This window comes from Ornithorhynchus anatinus, chromosome 4 (assembly GCF_004115215.2).
Source record: "Ornithorhynchus anatinus isolate Pmale09 chromosome 4, mOrnAna1.pri.v4, whole genome shotgun sequence".
Lineage (NCBI taxonomy): Eukaryota > Metazoa > Chordata > Mammalia > Monotremata > Ornithorhynchidae > Ornithorhynchus > Ornithorhynchus anatinus.
In genome coordinates, this window is record NC_041731.1 from 8,456,486 (window position 1) to 8,476,634 (window position 20,149).

Consider the following 20,149-nt stretch of genomic DNA (forward strand, 5'->3'; position numbering starts at 1 on the left):
ATTTTACAGATGGGGGAACTGAGGCCCGGAGAAGTGAAGTGACTTGCTCACAGCTGACAAGTGGCAGAGCTGGGATTCGAACTCATGACCTCTGACTCCAAAGCCCGGGCTCTTCCCACTGAGCCATGCTGCTTCTCTATTCCTATTTATTGAGCGCTTACTGTGTGCAGAGCACTCTTCTGAGTGCTTGGGAAAGTACCTTTCAGAGAAGCAGCGTGGCTCAGTGGAAAGAGCCTGGGGCTTGGGAGCCAGAGGTCATGGGTCCGAATCCCGACTCTGCCACCGGTCAGCTGTGTGACTGTGGGCCAGTCACTTCACTTCTCTGGGCCTCAGTGACCTCATCTGTAAAAGGGGGATGAACTGTGAGCCTCACGTGGGACAACCTGATGCCCCTGCATCTCCCCCAGCGCTTGGAACGGCGCTCTGCACAGAGTAAGCGCTTAACAAACACCAACATTATTATTATTACCTTACAGCAATAAAGGGAGACGATCCCTGCCCACAAGCTCGCAGACTTCCTCCCGGCCTCACATTCATTCATGCTATGGGATAGATTGAGCGCTTATTGGGTGCACAGCGCTGAACTAAGCGCTTGGGAGAGTACAATATAACAATAAACAGACCAAGGGGGCTGAGACCCCATCGTCCCATCCACCCACTTGCCCTTTCCAGATCTCCCACTCTGGCCTGCGGGATGAGGGAAGGAGAGGCGGGAGATCCCGGCTCCCCCCCGCCGTCCAGTCCAGTCCGGCCCACTTCAGCTGGGGGTGACGGCCGGGGGAGCCACACCCCGAAATGTTAAATAATAATAATAATAATAATGTTGGTATTTGTTAAGCGCTTACTATGTGCAGAGCACCGTTCTAAGCGCTGGGGTAGACACAGGGGAATCAGGTGGTCCCACGTGGGGCTCACAGTCTTCACCCCCATTTTACAGATGAGGTCACTGGGGCACAGAGAAGTGAAGTGACTCGCCCACAGACACCCAGCTGACAAGCGGCCGAGCCGGGATTCGAACTCATGACCTCCGACTCCAAAGCCCGTGCTCTTTCCACCGAGCCACGCTGCTTCTCTAAATCGGGTTAAACTGATCCTGGTCCCAGGCCTCACCCCAGACCCCTCAGGGAAGGGAGCGGAGCCAGGGTTCGGGTCCAACTCGGCTCAGGAGAGTCCAGCTAGGGGGTTGGGAGCGAGGTGTCAGGTTGCTCACAGGCGGGGGGACAGATGCGCCAAAGGGGCAGGACTTGCGGGGGGGGGGATTCGACCCTGCCAGGCCCTCCCCGGCTTGGGCTGAACTCCTTCAGCCCCCGGGGTCCGTTTTCCCTCCTCCGGTCTTTCTCCAGTGGGCGGCCAATGGCGGAAACAGGCCCGCGGGCCACAAGCCAGGCCGTGGCCTTGGATGTCCGTCCCCCGCCGGGCTGGGCGGCAGGAAGCAGCGGGCGGCCGCCGGCATCTCCATTTCTCCCGGCCAGGGCGGGACCCCCTACCCGCTCCGGGGCCGGGCAGGGTCAGAGAAGGAGTCGCACGTGGCCCAGTTAGAGAAAGAATCCGTTTATTGACCCCCCTCGATCCACCCGCCGGCTGTCGCGGCCGACGGCGGGGCGGAGCGGCGGGAAGGGCCCCCGCGCTCGGCGACCCCCGCCGGCCTCCGTTACCCCGTACGTCCCCCCGCGGTGGGCGGACCTGGCGCCCCGGCGTCGGCGGGGTGGCCCAGCGGGGCCCCTCCCTCCGACCCCGGCCCGGCCGGGGCCCGGGGGGCCGGAGGGGCCGGGAGGGGAAGGCGAGGAGGGGGCCGTCCTCCGGTCCCTCTCCGGGTAGGGCGGCGGAGCCCTCTACTTCCAGAAGACGACGTTCCAGAAGAGCAGCCAGCAGGGGTAGAGGCCCAGGGCCAGCAGCGGGTAGAGGAGAGCTCCGTACAGGTGGTGGTCCAGGATTCCCTGGGCCAAGGCTGCCAGGAAGAGCTGCCAGCCCTCCGCCAGGCCCAAGGGGGACTCCAGGAGCTCCCGCCACAGGAACAGGCAGCCCAGCAGGATGGCCCCGGGGCTCGCCAAGACCAGCAGCAGGGCATACACCGGCCTGGGGGGCGGCGGGGGGCGGGTCAGGGTGGGGGCGCTCCCAGACGGACTCCGCCCCGGGGACCGCCACGCCACTGAGGGGCGGGGCCCCGAGAGGGAGTCCCAGAAAACGGCTCCCCTTCTCCCCCGCCCCCCGCCCGAGGGGCACGGACCTGGGGCCGTCGGGCTGGGCGAGGGCCGTGGCGGGCACCATGGTGGCGGCGAGCAGGAAGCCCAGCGAGAAGTTGAGCAGGGCGATGCAGCCGAGCTGCAGGGCCAGGTAGAGCAGAGCCAGCAGCTTCAGCGCCATCCAGCCCCGAGCGGGGCCCCGGACGGCCCCCCGGGACAATCTGCGGGGGGAGCGGCGGCCACGGCTCAGGCCCCCCTCGGGCCACGGGGCTCCCCGCGGCTCCCCGGCTCCTCTCCTCCCGGCCCGCGCGCCCCACCCCGCGTCCGCCCGGCTCCGGCCGCCCCCCGGCCCCCTCTCACCGGGGGGTGTGGTGGGGCAGGGCCAGGCCGGCCACGTAGATGGCCAGCAGGGTCAGCACCACGGCCTCGGCCTCGGCCACGGGAAAGTGCTGGGCGGCCACGTGCTGGCCCAGGACCGGCAGCAGGTAGAGCGCCAGCCCCGTGGCCTGGCAGATCAACACCGGGGCTATCAGCCCCGTCAGGCCCAGGCCCCGCGTCACCTGCCAACGGGGATGGGCGCGGCTCAGGGCTAAGGGACGGGCGGGGGGCGGCGGGCTCGGGGCGGCGGGTTCGGGGAGCGAGGGGAGAGCGAGCTCGTGGCGGGGCGGAGGTCACCGGGCCGGGACCCGTCGGCACGGGGGAGCGCCCGGTCAGGGTCCCCCTCGCCCCCCCCGGCCCTCCCCCCACCTCACCTCACCTCTCCTCCAGGCTGGGGGTGCGCCCGGTCGGGGCGGCCCCGGGACGGTTCCTCGGGGCCCAGATCGGCCCCGCTGAGCCGCATCCACAGCTCCAGAGCGTCCGGGAGTCAAGGAAAGGGGCACGCGGAGAGGAGGGGAGGGCGGGGGGCTGGGGGCGGGGTGGGCGCCCCCTCTACTTCCCCGGTCTGTCTCTCCCCTTGCCGCCCTCGGCCGCCCCCCGCCCCCCCCGCCCGCGTGCCGTTCCCGCGCGGCCGGGGCCGAGGGATATCTTCAGCGTGGGGACGAGCAGCAGGAAGCCGGCGGCCGGCATGTAGAGGCCGATGGACACGAAGCGCGACAGCGACGGGAGCAGGTAGAAGAAGTAGGATTGGTGTAGGCGCTCCAGCAGGTTGTTCAGCTTGCGGAAGAGGCCCTCGAAGGTCCTGCGGACCCAGGGCGGGCCGGGCAGCGCGGGTCCGGAGCGCCGGGCCGCCCCCCCCCCCCCCGCCCGCGACTCCCCCCTTCCCCCGCCGGGCCTCACTTGCCGAGCGCCGTGAGGTCGTATTTGTAGTGGCGGAAGCTGTTGACCCCTCGCAGCGTGAGGGCCTCCACGTGGTAGCGCAGGAAGAGGCCGTGGGCCCCCTGGGGCCGGCCCGACCCCTGACGCAGGACCATCAGCAGCAGCGTCCGAAAGCCGTGCAGGGAGCCGCTCAGGGAGGCCCAGTCCGGACGCTGCAGCTGGGGAGGGCGGGAGGTCAAGGAGGGCCGGGGGGGGGGGCCCGTCGAACCCCGGCCCCCGCCCCGGCCCGGCCCCCGCTACCCGGCCCTGCAGCGTGCACAGCAACGCTCCTTTCTGGCAGAAGGCGTGCACGAGGTTGAGCAGGTCCAGATTGGGCAGCTGCCCGTTGAGCCCCTCCACGGCCACGTCCAGGCTGGTCACCACGTCGCTGCTGAGCTCCAGCGCCAGGGCGGCCTGGATGGCCCCGGCCCGGCCCCGCAGCGCCGACGACTGCATTCCTGGCCGGGGGACGGGCGGCGAGGACGGGGTGCGGGAGGGGAGAAGGGGAGAGGGAGGGACGGATCGGACCCGGCCCGCCAGCCGGGCTCTGCCGCCCCGGCCCGCGCCGTCCGGTTCCGGGGGGAGGCGGGGGACGCCCGCGTGGCGGCGGACGGGACGGGGGGGAGAGGGGGGAGTCCCGCAGGGGAAGGGGCTCGGAGCTACCTGTGACGTTGACCCCGTGGTAGGCTTCCAGCCAGGCCTCGGTGCCCAGGAGGTCGTGTTCGGTCACCAGGAAGATGATGTCCTTAGCCCAGTAGATCTGCCCTGAGCGGCAGGCGGAGGGACGGGAGGACCCGTCAGACCCCCCGGGGTCTCGGACCGGCCTCGGGGTCCCGTCCCCCGCCCCGCGGAGTCCTCGGGTCGGGGGGCGGGGGGCGGGGGGGGTCCTCACCGCGGAAGTAGGCGGCCAGAGCGAGGAGCAGCCCCACGGCTTGGTCGTTGTGCGTCCCGGGGCTGCAGGGCACCGTGAGCACCAGAGACTCCGTACTGGCTGCCCGAGGGGCGCGCAGGATACCGTACACGTTGGTCCCCGACACCATCTGCGACGGGGGACGACGGGCCAACCCCTCACCCGGCGCCCCCCGACTCTCGGCAAGCCCCCGGTCTCCGACGCGCACGCACGCCCCGATCCCCAAGTCCTCCCGGGTCCCGAAGCCGGCCCGCCGGCCGCGCCCCGGGCGACCGGGCGATGCCCCCCGGCCCCTCGGGCCCACGCGGACGCCCGGCCAAACCTACGTATCTCTCGTGGGCCTCGTCGGGGAAGGGCAGGGTGCGGGCGAAATCCTGGGTGTACACCTCCAGCCCCGCCGCGGTCATCGTCTTCTCCAGCCAGGCCACCGGCATCCCCCTGGGCGCGTCCCGCCGGAGTCACCGACGGACGGGGACGGGCCCGGCCCGGGTGAGAGGGACGGACAGGAGGGTGAGGTGGGGGAGACTCCCCTCTCCGCACCCCCCCCCCCGCCGTCTCCCTCCCATCTTTCGCTCCGCCCCCAGTGCCGTCCTCTCTCCACCTCACCCAGCTCGGGCTCTGCCTGCCCCGGGGGCCTTGAATCCGAGTGGCGCCCGGCGGGGCGGAGGCCCCAGAGCGCGGGGCGGCGGCCGGGGGTCGGCGAGGTGCGGACCCTTCCTCTCTGGCGGGAGAGGCCGGGCCGTCCGGACCTTCCCTGGCCCCGACACTCACCCTGCCTTCTTTTTGTGGGCGGCGAAGTCCCCGGCGAAGGCCAGGGCCCGCTCGCCCCCGGCAAACTGCTCCTCCACCATGGTGGAGCCCATGGCGTTCTCCGACATGTAGGTGCGCAGGGTCAGCGGGGGACAGGCCAGGGCCACGAACCAGGCCAGGCCCGCCACGTAGCTCAGCACGCTGCGGGAGGCAAGACGGCATTGGGGGGGCACGGCCGGGGGACCGCGAATCGGGGGGTCGCCGCTCGGGAGGCGTAGCCGGGGCGGCACGGGTCGGGGGCGCTTAATGACGACGCCGGTCACGACGGTCTCCGTTGAGCGCTTGGTAGGTGCCGAGCGCTGTTCTACGCGCTAGGGTAGATACAAGCGGCGCGATACAAGGAGATACGAGAAGCGGCGCGGCTCAGTGGAAGGAGCCCGGGCTTGGGAGCCGGAGGTCATGGGTTCGAATCCCGGCTCCGCCACTTGTCAGCTGGGTGACTGGGGGCAAGTCACTTGACCTCTCTGGGCCCCAGTTCCCTTATCTATAAAAGGGGGATGAAGGCTGTGAGCCTCGTGTGGGACAACCTCATTACCCTGTTTCTACCCCAGCGCTTAGAACAGTGCTCTGCGCGTAGTAAGCGCCTAACAAATACCAACACTATTACAAGATCATCAGGTGGTCCCACGTGGGGCTCCCGGTCTTCATCCCCATTTTCCAGACGAAGTCACCGAGGCCCGGAGAAGTGAAGTGACTCGCCTACAGTCACCCAGCTGACAAGCGGCGGAGCTGGGATTAGAACCCACGACCTCGGATTCCTAAGACCAGGATCTTTCCACTGGGCCATGCTGCTACCTCGGGGGTATAATAATAATAATGATAAGGTGGTATTTGTTAAGCGCTTACTATGTGCCAAGCACTGTTCCAAGTGCTGGGGGGGGAATAATGATAATAATAATAATGTCGGTATTTAAGTGCTTACTATGTGCAGAGCACTGTTCTAAGCGCTGGGGGAGATAAAGGGGAATGAGGTGGTCCCATGTGAGGCTCACAGTCTTCATCCCCATTTTACAGAAGAGGGAACTGAGGCCCAGAGAAGTGAGGTGACTCGCCCACAGTCACCCAGCTGACAGGTGCAGCGTGGCTCAGTGGAAAGAGCCCGTGCTCGGGAGTCAGAGGTCGTGGGTTCGAATCCAGGCTCCGCCACTTGTCAGCTGGGTGACTGTGGGCGAGTCACTTCACTTCTCTGGGCCTCAGTGACCTGATCTGTGAGACGGGGATGAAGACTGGGAGCCCCACGGGGGACAAGCTGACTACCTTGCATTACCGCAGCGCTTGGAACAGTGCTTGGCACATAGTAAGCGCTTAGAGAACGCAGCGTGGCTCCGTGGAAAGAGCCCGGGCTGGGGAGTCAGAGGTCATGGGTTCGAATCCCGGCTCCGCTGCCTGCCAGCTGGGTGACTGTGGGCGAGTCACTTCACTTTTCTGGGCCTCAGTCACCTCATCTGTCAAATGGGGATGAAGACCGTGTGCCTCATGTGGGACCACCCGATGGCCCTGAATCTCCCCCAGCGCTTGGAACGGTGCTGTGCACATAGTGAGCGCTTAACAAATACCAACATTATTATTATTATTCTTCTCTGGGCCTCAGTTAACTCATCTGTCAAATGGGGATGAAGACCGTGAGCCTCACGTGGGACCACCCGATGCCCCTGGATCTCCCCCAGCGCTTAGAACGGTGCTCTGCGCATAGTGAGCGCTTAACAAATACCAACATTCTTCTTCTTCTTCTTCTCTGGGCCTCAGTTAACTCATCTGTCAAATGGGGGTGAAGACCGTGAGCCTCACTTGGGATTCTATTTATTGCCATCGTTCTCGTCTGCCTGTCTCCCCCGATTAGACCGTAAGCCCGTCAAAGGGGCAGGGACCGTCTCTATCTGTGGCCGACTTGTTCATCCCAAGCGCTTAGTACAGTGCTCTGCACAGAGGAAGCGCTCAATAAATACTATTGAACGAATGAATGAATGAACGTGGGACCACCCGTCGCCCCTGGATCTCCCCCAGCGCTTAGAGCAGTGCTCTGCCCAGAGGGAGCGCTTAACCAGGACCATCGCTCTTCCTGTTCAGTGGGCGAGTGGGGATTCGAACCCACGCCCCGTGCCTCCCCGGCCCGGCCTCTGGCCCCCGAGCCCCGCTGCTCGTCCGGGCTCAGAGTAAGCGTTGGGTAAAGAGGGCCGGAGGGGGGGGAGGACGGGGGGGAAATCTCACCAGAGCGGGGCGTTGAGGCGCAGGACCAGCCTGGCCAGGGCGCGGCGGCGGTGCGGGTCGGACAGCAGCCCCATGGCGCCGCGTTAGCCGCGGACCCCTTTGGGCGGCGCACGCTTCCGCTCGGGGCCGCCCGGGCCCCTTTGGGCGGCGCACGCTTCCGGCCGCCCGCGAACTACAACTCCCAGCAGTCTCTCCGGCCCGCCCGCCCGCCGCGGAGCACGCCGGGAGCCGCCCGCCTCCTTTATAAGGCCGCCCCGCTGGGCTCGCTTTCCCGTCCGACGGACGCTGCGCTGAAGCGGCGGCGCTCGGGGGGGGGGGCGGAGGGCGGTGGGTTCGAATTCCGCCTCGGCCGCTTGTCAGCCGTGTGACTGGGAGCGAGTCGCTTCACTTCTCTGGGCCTCAATTCCCTCCTCTGTCAAATGGGGATTAATAATAATAATAATAATGGTGGTATTTGTTAAGCGCTTACTATGTGCCGAGCACTGTTCTAAGCGCTGGGAGCCCCATGTGGGACAACCTGATTCCCCTGTGTCTCCCCCAGCGCTTAGAACAGTGCTCGGCACATAGTAAGCGCTTAACAAATACCAACATTATGATTATTATTATTAAACGCTGCGGTCAGGCCGCGGAGAGAGGCCGGGCTGGGGAGGCGGAGGTCGCGGGTTCTAATCCCCCTCTTCCACTTGCCCGCTGGGTGACGGGGCCGGTCACTTCACTTCTCGGGGCCTCAGTGACCTCATCTGGAAAATGGGGATGGAGACTGGGAGCCCCACGTGGGTCCACCCCATTCCCCTGTCTCTCCCCCGGCGCTTAGAACGGTGCTTTGCACACATAAGCGCTCAACAAATACCAACAGCCAACAGTCGATTAGACCGTAAGCCCGTCAAACGGCAGGGACTGTCTCTACCTGTTGCCGACTTGTTCATTCCAAGCGCTTGGTACAGTGCTCTGCACATAGTAAGCGCTCAATAAATACTACTGAAATACCACTGAATGAGCAGCATTATTATTACAAGAAAATCGGGGCGGACCCATTCCCCGTCCCCCGTGGGGCTCACAGCCCCCATCCCCATTTTGCAGATGAGGTCACTGAGGCCCAGAGAAGTGAAGCGACCTGCCCGAGGTCACACGGCAGACAAGTGGGGATTCGATTCCCAGGCCCGGGTTCTATCCCCTAGGCCATGCTGCTTCTCCTTCCTTCCTTCCCACCCCCTCGGGATCACCTCGAGCTGTCCCCCAAGTCCCACGTCTTCTCTCCGCCATCTCACGGGAGCAGAGGGTGGCGGATGCCGTAGCCACACGCGCCGTTTTCCCCAACTCTTAGTTTGTTGGGAAGGTTTAGGAAAAGGGCAGTCCACAGGGCACCGCACACAGAGAGAAGCATTGCTCCCCACTGGTTAGGGCCCGAGCCTACAACAGGAGGACCCGGATCCCTAACCAGCCTCCTCCACTTGTCCGGTGTGTGACCTTGGGCGTGACACTTCACCTCTCTGTGCCTCAGTGACCTCATCTGCAAAACGGGGATTAAGACTGTGAGCCCCACGTGGGGCCCAGGCTGTGTCCAACCTGTCTTCCTTGTATCGACCCCGCGCTTGTTATAGCGCCTGGCACATAATTAGCACTTAAAAAAAAAAATGAGGAGTCTTGGGTCCCGTCGTTCGGCTCGCTGGGGCTAAACCACCAGTGGCGAAGATATCTGACTGAAGAACAACGTGGGGTGTCGCGTGAAGGTGAGTGGATCCCAAAAAATAAATAAAAGCGAGCGGCGAAAGGCCAATTGGGCTTCCTACTTATTCACTGATAGATGCCCGCTCCCAAGGGGGTGACGAGCCTCCACATCCCTTTGGTCTGGACTCCCAGCCTTGTTCACTGCAAATCTCCGACCAGACAATCAGTCAATCAATCAATCAGATTTACTGAACACGGAGCACTGTACTAAACGTTTGGGCGAGCACGGTATCACAGAGTTGGTAGACACGTTCAACTGGTTTTACAGTCTAGAGGAGACGGGGATTAATATAAATGACAGACATGCACGCGAGTGCTGTGGGGCTGAGGGAGGGGTGAATTAATTCCCGACTTGTCCACTCCAAGCGCTCGGTGCAGCGTTCTGCACCCAGTAGGCGCTCAAAAAACACGATCGAACGAACGAATAAAGGGAGCAAATCCGAGGCCAAGGTGACGCAGGAAGGAGGGGGAGAAGAGGAAGCGAGGGGTTAGTCTTTCAAGCCCATCGCCACTCCGTTCTTCTCCCACCTTAAATCCCCCTCCCCGTTTCACCTCACGCTCAAAACGAAAAGGCCCGTCGCATTTCTTGAGCACCCGCCTGCGGGGAACGGAACCGAGCATTTGGCAGGGTTGAACTGGATTAGCCGGCAGGAGTCCTGGCCTCAGAGAGCCTACAATCTACCTCTGTTATTCTCCGCTTCGCTCTACAGGCCCAGAGCCCAAATCGACGGGGGAAAAATGGGGGAAGGGGTAGCCCCAGAGGGGGAACACACCGGGCAGGGCAGAGAGCGGGCCGGGGGCGTTGCCTAAAACCAGCAGCCTCGGAATCGTTTCCCTCGTGCGGACTCGGGTCGGGGACCGGCCGTTTCTCCCGGCCATCCTGCTTCGCCCGAAGGAGAGTCGCGGCGGGTAAGGAGGACGCCGGAGTTTTCCTCCCGCGGGCCCGGCGGGGAGAGGGTCACTCCCCGAGCAGGGCGGACATCTGACGGACGTGTCGGCGCACCACGCGGTCCAGCACGGTGTGGACGTCGCGGGCGGCGGCGGTGGCGGCCTCCAGCACCCGTTCCAGGTGATCCTCGTGCACGCGGGCGTCCAGCCCCAGGAGGGTGATCTGGCCGGAGCCGGGCAACAAGGCCAGCGCCACCTGAGGCCCGCCCGCCGCCTCCTCCACGTAGCTGAGGTCGGCCAGGGGCGTGTCCTCCACGAAGCCCGCCGAGCTGGCGCACACGAAGTCCCGCAGCGGGATCCCCGCGTCCAGCACCGCCAGCGTCGCCGCGTTGACGCACGCGGCGTAGTTCCCGCCGTCGGCCTGCAGGATCTGGAGGAGGATGCGGGGCGGGAGGGGAGAGGGAGCCCGGCCGGCCTTTCTCCGCCCGGGGCTCCCCGCCTCCCGGCTCATCCCCCGGCCTCGGGCGCTGCCACCCTCCCTCCCTCCCCGCCGCCGGGACCCCAACCTGGCCCGCGACCGTTCCCGCGGGACCCGCTTCCCCGTCCACAGCCGGTCCCCGGGGACCCCGGTCACCTGGGTCCCCGACCCGGTCCAGAGCCGGTGTAACGGTTAGCATTTTGGACTTTAAATCCCGCCACCTGGGTTCGCATCTCCGCGGGGCCTTTGTCCTCAAGCGCTCCGCACACGGTAAGCGCTCAATAGATACGACCGAATGACCCCCGGCCGAGAGCCCCACCTGCACGTAGATGTCGATCTGGGAGCGCGGATAGAGCTGGGTGAGGATGGCGTCCTCAAAGGTCTGCTGCAGGTGCTGGCTCATCTCCGTGGCCTTGCGGTCCCCGTGCGGACGCCGCTTCCGCTCGCCGGTGCTGAAGGTGGCCATGCTGAACTGGCAGTTGACCAGCGCCCGGTCCGGCAGGGCCCGCGAACGCAACCCGCGCATCTGAGGCCGGGGACGGAGGGAAGAGGAGACGGCCACTTAATAATAATGTTGGTATTTGTTAAGCGCTTACTATGTGCAGAGCACTGTTCTAAGCACTGGGGTAGACACAGGGGAATCAGGTTGTCCCACGTGGGGCTCACAGTCTTAATCCCCATTTTACAGATGAGGGAACTGAGGCACAGAGAAGTGAAGTTGGTATTTTGGTATTTGTTAAGCGCTTACTATGTGCAGAGCACTGTTCGAAGCGCTGGGGTAAACACAGGGGAATCAGGTTGTCCCACGTGGGGCTCACAGTCTTCATCCCCATTTTCCAGATGAGGTCATTGAGGCACAGAGAAGCGAAGTGACTCGCCCACAGTCACACAGCTGACAAGTGGCAGAGCCGGGAGTCGAACCCATGACCTCTGACTCCGAAGTCCGGGCTCTTGCCACTGAGCCACGCTGCTTAACAAACGCCACCATTATTGTATGGGACAGGGACTGTGTCCAACCTAATTTGTATCTACCCCATCGCTTACAACAGTTTCTAGCACGTAGTGAACGCTCAACAGATACCATCAGCATTCTTAGTAGTAGTAGCAGTGGATCCGAGCAAGGGCCTGGGAATCAGAAAGACCTGGGTTCTAATCTCGGCTCTGCCCCTTGTCTGCTGTGTGACCTTGGGCCAGTCGCTTCACTTCTCCGGGGCCCGGTTATCTCATCTTTAAAATGGGAATTGTGTGACACCCCCCCCCCCCCCCCGTTGTGGGGCAGGACCTGCGTCCAACCCGCTATGCTTCTACCCACCCCGGCGCTTAGAACAGTGCCTGGCACGTAATAATAATAATAATAATGTTGGTACTTGTTAAGCGCTCACTATGTGCCAAGCGCTGGGGTGGATTCCAGGTGATGAGGTGGTCCCACGTGGGGCTCCCAGTCTTCATCCCCCTTTTCCAGATGAGGCCACTGAGGCCCAGAGCAGCGAAGCGACTTGCCCAGAGCCACCCAGCCGACCAGCGGCGGAGCGGGATTAGAACCCACGACCTCTGACTCCCAAGCCCGGGCTCTTTCCACTGAGCCACGCTCCTTCTCCAGTAGTAAGTACTCCCAGGAAGTAAAATAAATAATGTTGGTATTTGTTAAGCGCTTCCTATGTGCCGAGCGCTGTTCTAAGCGCTGGGGGAGACACAGGGTCATCAGGTTGTGGCTCCCCGCCTTCATCCCCATTTTCCAGATGAGGTCCCTGAGGCCCAGAGAAGCGAAGTGACTCGCCCCCCAGTCCCACAGCGGACAAGGGGCAGCGCCGGGATTCGAACCCATGACCTCGGACTGCCAAGCCCGGGCTCTCTCCACCGAGCCGCGCTGCTTCTCCGTACTACGTAGTAGGCGCTTAGTGGTGGAGAGAGCCCGGGCTTGGCAGTCCGAGGTCATGGGTTCGAATCCCGGCTCTGCCCCTTGTCGGCCGTGGGAGTGGGGGGCGAGTCACGTCTCTGGGCCTCAGTGACCTCGCCTGTCAGATGGGGAGGATGCCTGGGGGGCCCCCCGTGTCTCCCCCGGCGCTGAGAGCAGTGCTCTGCCCAGAGCCAGCGCTTAACGAACAGCACCAGTGGGATTATTACGAATAGTCACCTCGTGCGGCCCGTACACCACGGCCAGCGCCTTGGTGTTGCCCTGCTCGATGTAGGCCGAGCCGTCGGCCTGCGCGAAGACGCCCATCCGCGCCTCGATCTTGCGCAGCTCCCCGGCCCGCCGCCCGTCCACCCGGTAGCCCTCGTCCGACAGCAGCTCCAGCCCCGCCATGCCCGTGCCCGTGCCCGTGCCCGTGCCCACCACGGCTCCCGGCAGCCTCCGCGCCGAAAACTACCAGTCCCGGCAGCCTCCGCGCCCAGCCACTATGGCGCTCGGCCGCCTCCTCGCTGAAAACTACCGCTCCCGGCAGCCTCCGCGCCGAAACTACCACTCCCGGCAGCCTCCGCGCCCAGCCACACCGGCTCTCGACCGCCTCCGCGCAGAAAGCTACCTCTCCGGGCAGCCTCCGCGCCGAAGACTAACGCTCCCGGCAGCCTCCGCGCCGAAAACTACCACTCCCGGCAGCCTCCGCGCCCAGCCACTATGGCACTCGGCCGCCTCCTCGCTGAAAACTACCGCTCCCGGCAGCCTCCGCGCCGAAACTACCACTCCCGGCAGCCTCCGCGCCCAGCCACACCGGCTCTCGACCGCCTCCGCGCAGAAAGCTACCTCTCCGGGCAGCCTCCGCGCCGAAGACTACCGCTCCCGGCAGCCTCCGCGCCGAAAACTACCACTCCCGGCAGCCTCCGCGCCCAGCCACTACGGCGCTCGGCCGCCTCCGCGCTGAAAACTACCGCTCCCGGCAGCCTCCGCGCCGAAAACTACCACTCCCGGCAGCCTCCGCGCCCAGCCACTATGGCACTCGGCCGCCTCCTCGCTGAAAACTACCGCTCCCGGCAGCCTCCGCGCCGAAACTACCGCTCCCGGCAGCCTCCGCGCCCAGCCACACCGGCTCTCGACCGCCTCCGCGCAGAAAGCTACCTCTCCGGGCAGCCTCCGCGCCGAAGACTACCGCTCCCGGCAGCCTCCGCGCCGAAAACTACCACTCCCGGCAGCCTCCGCGCCCAGCCACTCCGGCTCTCGGCCGCCTCCGCGCCGAACCCTACCGCTCCCGGCAGCCTCCGCGCCGAAAACTACCACTCCCGGCAGCCTCCGCGCCCAGCCACTATGGCGCTCGGCCGCCTCCTCGCTGAAAACTACCGCTCCCGGCAGCCTCCGCGCCGAAAACTACCGCTCCCGGCAGCCTCCGCGCCGAAAGCTACCCTCCCCCCCCCCGGGCCGTTTGCCTGATTTGCATAGATCCACCCTAGCGCTTAGTACAGTGCCTGGCCCATAGCGCTTAGCACATACCATCGTAATTATACAAGTGACACAGGTTGGACACAGTACTTGTCCCACATAGGGCTCACACTCTTCAGGGAGCGGTAACTAAGGCACAGAGAGGTGACTTGCCCAAGGTCACACAGCAGACAAGTAATAATCGTGGGATTTGTTAGACGCTCACTATATGCCAGGCACTGTATTAAGCGCTGGGGTGGATACCAGCACATCGGCTTGGACACTGCCCCCTGTCTCACCTCCCAATCCCCATTTTACAGATGAGGTAACCGAGGCCCAGAGAAGTGAAGTGACTTAACCAAGGTCACGCAACAGACAAGCGGCAGAGTCTGGATTAGAACCCATGACCCCCTGACTCCCAGGCCCGTGCGCTAGCCGCCACGCCATGCTCCTTCTCTGTAGCAGAGCTGGGATTAGAACCCAGGACCTTCTGACTCCCAGGCCTGGGCTCTATCCATTAGGGCACACTGCTTCCATGAGATTTTGGACAAAAAGTGTATTGTATTGGATGTAGGACAGCAAGAACCTGAAAATAGACGGTGAAAAATAGATTGCCGCTGAGAGAGATAGTGAAGACCGGAGTGGCTACCCTGGTAACTAGGGAGCTCATTGTGGGCAGGGAACGTGCCTGGTTTTTTTCTTTTGCATCGTACAATCTAATATCAGGAGAGCCAAGCGCTTAATCCAGTGCTCTGCACACACTAAGAGCTCAATAAATACAAGTGACTGACTGACTGGTAACTGCTGCCAGTTTTGAGGAGATGGCACGGTGCTGGGGTCGCTTCGGAGAAGCAGCATGGCCCAGCCCGGGCTTGGGAGCCAGAGGTCGTGGGTTCTGATCCCGGCTCCGTCACTTGGCAGCCGTGTGACCTTGGGCAAGTCGCTTCACTTCTCTGGGCTTCGGTTCCCTCATCTGTAAAATGGGGATTGAGACTGTGAGCCCCACGTGCTACAACCTGACTACCTTGCATCTCCCCCGGCTCTTAGAACAGTGCTTGGCACATAGTAAGCGCTTAACAAATACCATTAGTATTATTATTCAATGGGCTTTGTACTTCATTCAATCGTACTTATTGAGTGCTTAGTGGGTGCAGAGTGGCGCTTATGGAAAGTACAATACAGCAATAGAAAGAGACAGTCCCTGCCCACCCCGGGTTTACAATCTAGAGGTATGTACTTCACAATAATTACAGTCTAATCTCCCCCGATTAGACTGTAAGCCCATCACTGGGCAGGGATTGTCTCTATCTGTTGCCGAATTGTACCTTCCAAGCCCTTCGCACAGTGCCCTGCTCATAGTAAGCGCTCAATAAATACTATTGAATGAATGAAGGAATGAACAATATGGGGCCACACTGTCCACCTTCTTGTCTGTTCCCACTAGAGAGCAATGACCAGCAGAGTGGGAATGCTGCTCTGCCAACCTCTAACATCACCATCAATCAATTCTGTGGCACGGGTTCTTGGTTCTGAAGTCTTTGTAACTGGACCAAGGCTCATCATCTACACTACTTATTGAGCGCTTACTATGTGCAGAGCACCGAACGAATCGTTTGGGAGAATATGCTACAGTCATTCGCCACAATGTCAGCCCTCGCCGTGCTTACAATGTAGCCGCTCTGCGCTTTTCAATGGGATATTTCCATCGCCGTCATAATGCGGTGGAAGCCACAACCTAATTAGCATGATTACGGTACTTATTAAGTGCTTGCTATGGGCCAAGCACTGTTCTAAGCGCCGGGGTAGGTCGAAGATAATCAGGTTGGACACAGTCCCTGTCCCACATGGGGCTCACAATCTTCATTCCCATTTTGCAGATGGTTATGTGAATAAATAAGTGCTTAAGTAGTGGAGTATATAAATTAATAGTGGAGTATGTAAATGTAAATAAAGTCTTGAACGATTAAACAAATAGATGAGTGAATGAATGAATAAACAAAGTACGTGAATGTAAATGAACGGAGTCGATTCACCCGTGCTGGGCAGCAGCGGCACGGGAAAGAGTCAAAGGCGGTTGATCAGGTGATGAATCGTACTTGTTGATTACTCGTCGACCAAAGATAACGGCGGAGACTCAGGTTTTTACCGCGCTGAAGTCAATGGTAAACCACTTCCTTAGCTTCACCAAGAAAAGTGTATGGCTACACATACTACAATGACTTTATAACAGAAAATGGGAGGTGGTGAGGAAGGTGCATCCATGGAGTCCCTATGGGTAGGAAACCACGAGACGGCATTTGAAGACGTAAATAATGGAGTATTTAAATTAACATGGGGATGTGATTGCCCCATGACTGAATCACAGAAATGAACCCTGCCAACTCTTGCGATGTAGACACACTTCAATAAGTGGTTTTCACTGAACGCTCCAGGTGCTGTCCCGCTTAATCATAATTATGGTATCCGTTAAGCACTTACTATGTGCCAAGAACTGTTCCAAGCGCTGGGGGAGATACAAGGTCATCAGGTTGTCCCACGTGGGTCTCACAGTCATAATCCCCATTTGACAGACGAGGGAACTGAGGCACAGAGAAGTGAAGGGACTTGTCCAAGGTCACACTGCAGACAAGTGGCGGGGCCGGGATTAGAACCCACGTCCTCTGATTCCCAAGCCCCGGTTCTTGCCTCTAAGCCACGTGGTTAGTGTGACTGGAGGCACGGCTCAGGGTTGGGGAATCAATCCTGAAAGGTTTCCTGGAGCAAATAAGTTTTTAGCAGCGGGATGGGGCTAAAACTATGCCCAAAAGGCAGGACAGGATGGAGAGGGGATCAGGACAGAGTGGCTAGAACCCAGGGCCTGGGACTCAAAAGGTCTTGGTTCTAATCCCGGCTCCTCCGCTCGTGACCTTGGGCAAGTTACTTCACTTCTCTGTGCCTCAGTTACCTCATCTGTAAATGGGGACTGAATCTGTGAGACTGGGACCTGTATCCACCCCCAGTGCTTAGAACAGTGCCTGACACGTAATAAGCGCTTAACAAATGTCACTATTATTATTATTAGGTGGGGCCAGAAAGCCCCCAGAACCTTTATCCGGGACTCAGTCACAAGCGGCTGGGACCAGGGTTGGTTTGGGGCAGTGGGAGGAGGAGAGGGGAGGAAGGGGACCCTGAAGAAAAATCGGCAACCTCCGGGGGGGTGGGTGGGACCTAGGAATCTACTATGACGCCCCCCGATCTGTTTCTTCTGGCCTGTCCCCTCCCTCTTCTCCATTTCTCCAGTTCAGAAAAGGTTCCCTAACCTGACCCCTTCCCTGTTCCCACTTTGGGCTCGGATAATCCCACCCACCCCCAAACAGATCAATCACTTGTGTTTATTGAGTGCTTACTGTGTGCAGAGCACTGTACTAAGCGGTCGGGAGAGTACAATACAACAATAAACGACACGTTCCCTGCCCGTAATTGAGCGTATTCATTTATTCATTCGATCACCCTTACTGAGTGCTTACTGTGTGCAGAGGACTGTGCTAAGCGCTTGGGAACGTACCATATAAGAAAAAAGAGAGACGATCCCTGCCCACAACGAGCTCACAGAGAGGGGGGAGACGGACATCAATACAAAGAAGCAGACGTCAATATAAATAAAATGACGGTTATATTTATAAGTGCTGTGGGGCGGGGAAGGGAGGAAGAGCAAAGGGAGCAAGTGAGGGAGACGCAGAAGGGAGTGGGAGATGAGGAAGAGTGGGGCTTAGTCTGGGAAGGCCTCTTGGAGGAGGTGGACACTCGGGAAGGGTTTGAAGGCGGGGAGAGTCATTTTCTGGAGGAGTTGAGGAGCGAGGGCGTTCCAGACCAGAGGTACGACGACGTGGGCCAGGGGTCGGCGACGAGACAGGCGAGATGGAGGCACAGTGAGAAGGTTAGCACCGGAGGAGCGGCGGAAGCTCTAAGGAAACTTAGAGTCTGGAGGTAATTGTGGCATTTGTTAAGCGCTTATTATGTGCCAGGCACTATACTAAGCCCTGCAGTGGCTACAAACAAATCGGGTTGGACACAGACCCTCTCCCAGATGGGGCTCACGGTCTCAATCCCCATTTGACAAATGAGGGAACTGAGGCCTAGAGAAGTAAAGTGAGTAGCTCAAGGCCACACAGCAGACAAGCGGCAAACGTGGGATTAGAACCCATGACCTTCGGACTCCCAGGCCCCGGGCTCTATGCAGTACACCATTTCTCATCACCCCTAATCCCCACCCCTCTCTCCCCAAAACTCCCCAGCCCCCTCCTTTCAGCACTAAGTACAGTACCTGGCATATAGTAAGCGCTCAACAAATGCCATCATCATTCTTCTTCTTCTTGTTATTTCCCCATTTATCATCACAAGCTCCTGCGGCCATTCCCTCCCCTCCGGCCTGAGCCTGGGAGAGGGTCTGACCATCCCCCATCGCCCAGGCCCCCTCCCCAGCCAGGTAACCTCTTACCCAGATTCCGGGAGGCCTCTCCTTTCGGATTCCCAGTTCCTCACCAAATATAAACAGGCAAACCTAGGAAAGGCGAGGCCCGGCAGCTGCGTGGATCTGGCTGGCAGAACCTAAGAGTCACAAGGGTTTCTCTTGCAAAATGTGCCTGGGGGAGGTGGGGGAGGGAGGAAGGGGGATGAGGCAGGAGCAGATCCAGATCGGGGGAAGGGAGGAGGGAAGGAGAGGCTGGAGGGAGGCTGGAGGGAGGCTGGAGGGAGGCTGGAGGGAGGCTGGAGGGAGGCTGGAGGGAATCCATCACAGTTTAGTCCTCAGGGCTCAAACCCCAGCCCTTGCATCGGGAAGGCAGAGAGGTGAGAGGCTCGACGAAGCCGGTGGGAATCGATCGTATCTATTGAGTGCCTACTCTGTGCCGAGCACCGTGCCAAGTGCTTGGGAAAGTACCCTACAGCACTCATCACAATAACTGTGCTATTTATTAAGCACTGACCATGGGTCCGGCACCCTACTAAGAGCTGGGGTGGACACGAGCAAATTGGGTTGGACACGGTCCCTGTCCCACGTGGGGCTCACAGGCTCAATCCCCAGTTTACAGATGAGGGAACTGAGGCTCAGAGAAGTTACGCGACTGGCCCGAGGTCACACAGAAGACGGGGGGGGGGGGGGGGGGGGACCGGAATTAGAACCCATGACCTCCTGGCTCCCGGGCCCCTGCTCTATCCGCTAGGCCGTGCCGCTTCTCATAATAAACAAGAGTGACATTTCCTAAAGGGGGTGGGGGGAGACGGGCATCAGTACAAATAAATAAAATGACATATATCTAGGGAAATGCCGTGGGAGAAGGGGCAGAGGGGCACAGAGGCAGGGGGTCACCTCATCCCGTCTGGTGGCTACTTGGCAGCGTTGGGGTGGGTAGAAGAGAACCGGCTGCTGAGCCGAACAGGTGGAGGCAGGGAAGACAGGTGGACTGATCTAGTCGGGGTCCCGGGGGTCCCCCCGCCCGTGGCATCTGTTTGGCCGGAGGATGTGGCGGGGGTGGGTTTTAAGAATGGTATTCGTTACGCACTCACTCTCCGTTAAACTCCCTTCTAAGCACTGGGGTTGAAACAAGAAAATCAGGTTAGACACAGTCCCTGTCCCACATCGGGCTCCCAGCAGAAGTCAGAGGGAGGAGGATTTAACCCCCAGGTTACAGGTGAAATAAATGAGGCCCAGAGGAGCGAAGCGACTTGCACAAGGTCACATAGCAGGCAAGTAGAAGAGCCGGGATTAGAACCCAGGTCTCTGACTCCCAGGCCCGTGCTCTATCCCCTAGGACACATGGCTCTCATCTGGCTTTGGTCACTGGGAGGATTGAGCGGATGGGGTGACTGGGGGCCTGGGGGATGAGCTCTTTTCTTCTTCTTATTATAATAGTAATAGTAATAATAATAATAAAAAATCTAGTATAAACTATATGGGAAGCAGCATGGCCTAGTAGGTAGAACACAGGCCTGGGACTCAGAAGGTCGTTGGTTCTATTCCCACCTCCACTACTTGTCTGCTCTGTGACCTTGGGCAAGTCACTTCTCTGTACCTCAGTTTCCTCATCTGTAAAATGGGGTCGAAGACTGTGAGCCCCACGTGGGACAGGGACCGAGTCTATCCCGATTTCGCTCGTATCCACCCCGGCGCTTAGTATGGTCCTGGCACGCGGTAAGCGCTTAAATACCAGGATTATTATTATTTTCTTGGAATTCCAGATCGTTTCCACACCCTCCCTCAGGGACTAGGGCCTCTGCTCCTGCCCAGTCGGGAGCGTCCTCTCGGGCTCCTGCCTGCC

The 20,149-nt window shown here is 60.9% G+C and overlaps 2 protein-coding genes across 2 annotated transcripts; both read right to left on the minus strand.

The window, feature by feature from the left end:
* Window positions 1-1,739: 1,739 nt before the first annotated feature.
* Window positions 1,740-7,509, minus strand: GPAA1 (glycosylphosphatidylinositol anchor attachment 1). Its single transcript, XM_029064189.2, has 12 exons — window positions 7,408-7,509; window positions 5,161-5,340; window positions 4,716-4,827; window positions 4,372-4,519; window positions 4,143-4,244; window positions 3,741-3,937; window positions 3,462-3,658; window positions 3,210-3,363; window positions 2,941-3,039; window positions 2,544-2,743; window positions 2,228-2,404; window positions 1,740-2,076 (listed from the first exon to the last, which is right to left on the minus strand). The coding sequence occupies exons 1-12, from the start codon at window positions 7,479-7,481 to the stop codon at window positions 1,833-1,835; spliced, it is 1,884 nt and encodes a 627-aa protein (XP_028920022.1). The 5' UTR covers window positions 7,482-7,509; the 3' UTR covers window positions 1,740-1,832.
* A 2,007-nt stretch (window positions 7,510-9,516) lies between these two features.
* On the minus strand, window positions 9,517-12,830 carry EXOSC4 (exosome component 4). The gene is made up of 3 exons (XM_001515454.4): window positions 12,636-12,830; window positions 10,821-11,027; window positions 9,517-10,453 (listed from the first exon to the last, which is right to left on the minus strand). Exons 1-3 carry the CDS (start codon window positions 12,804-12,806, stop codon window positions 10,094-10,096), a joined length of 738 nt encoding a protein of 245 aa, XP_001515504.1. The 5' UTR covers window positions 12,807-12,830; the 3' UTR covers window positions 9,517-10,093.
* Window positions 12,831-20,149: the final 7,319 nt, after the last annotated feature.

Coding starts and splice junctions, on each gene's coding strand:
- GPAA1 (XM_029064189.2), bottom strand. CDS start 7,481: ATGGGGCTGCTGTCCGACCCGCACCGCCGCCGCGCCCTGGCCAGGCTG. Junction 4,828..5,160: donor GCCCACAAAAAGAAGGCAGG/GTGAGTGTCGGG, acceptor GGACGCGCCCAG/GGGGATGCCGGTGGCCTGGC. Junction 3,659..3,740: donor TGTGCACGCTGCAGGGCCGG/GTAGCGGGGGCC, acceptor CGCCCTCCCCAG/CTGCAGCGTCCGGACTGGGC.
- EXOSC4 (XM_001515454.4), bottom strand. CDS start 12,806: ATGGCGGGGCTGGAGCTGCTGTCGGACGAGGGCTACCGGGTGGACGGG. Junction 11,028..12,635: donor TGGTGTACGGGCCGCACGAG/GTGACTATTCGT, acceptor CCCCGGCCTCAG/ATGCGCGGGTTGCGTTCGCG. Junction 10,454..10,820: donor AGATCGACATCTACGTGCAG/GTGGGGCTCTCG, acceptor ATCCTCCTCCAG/ATCCTGCAGGCCGACGGCGG.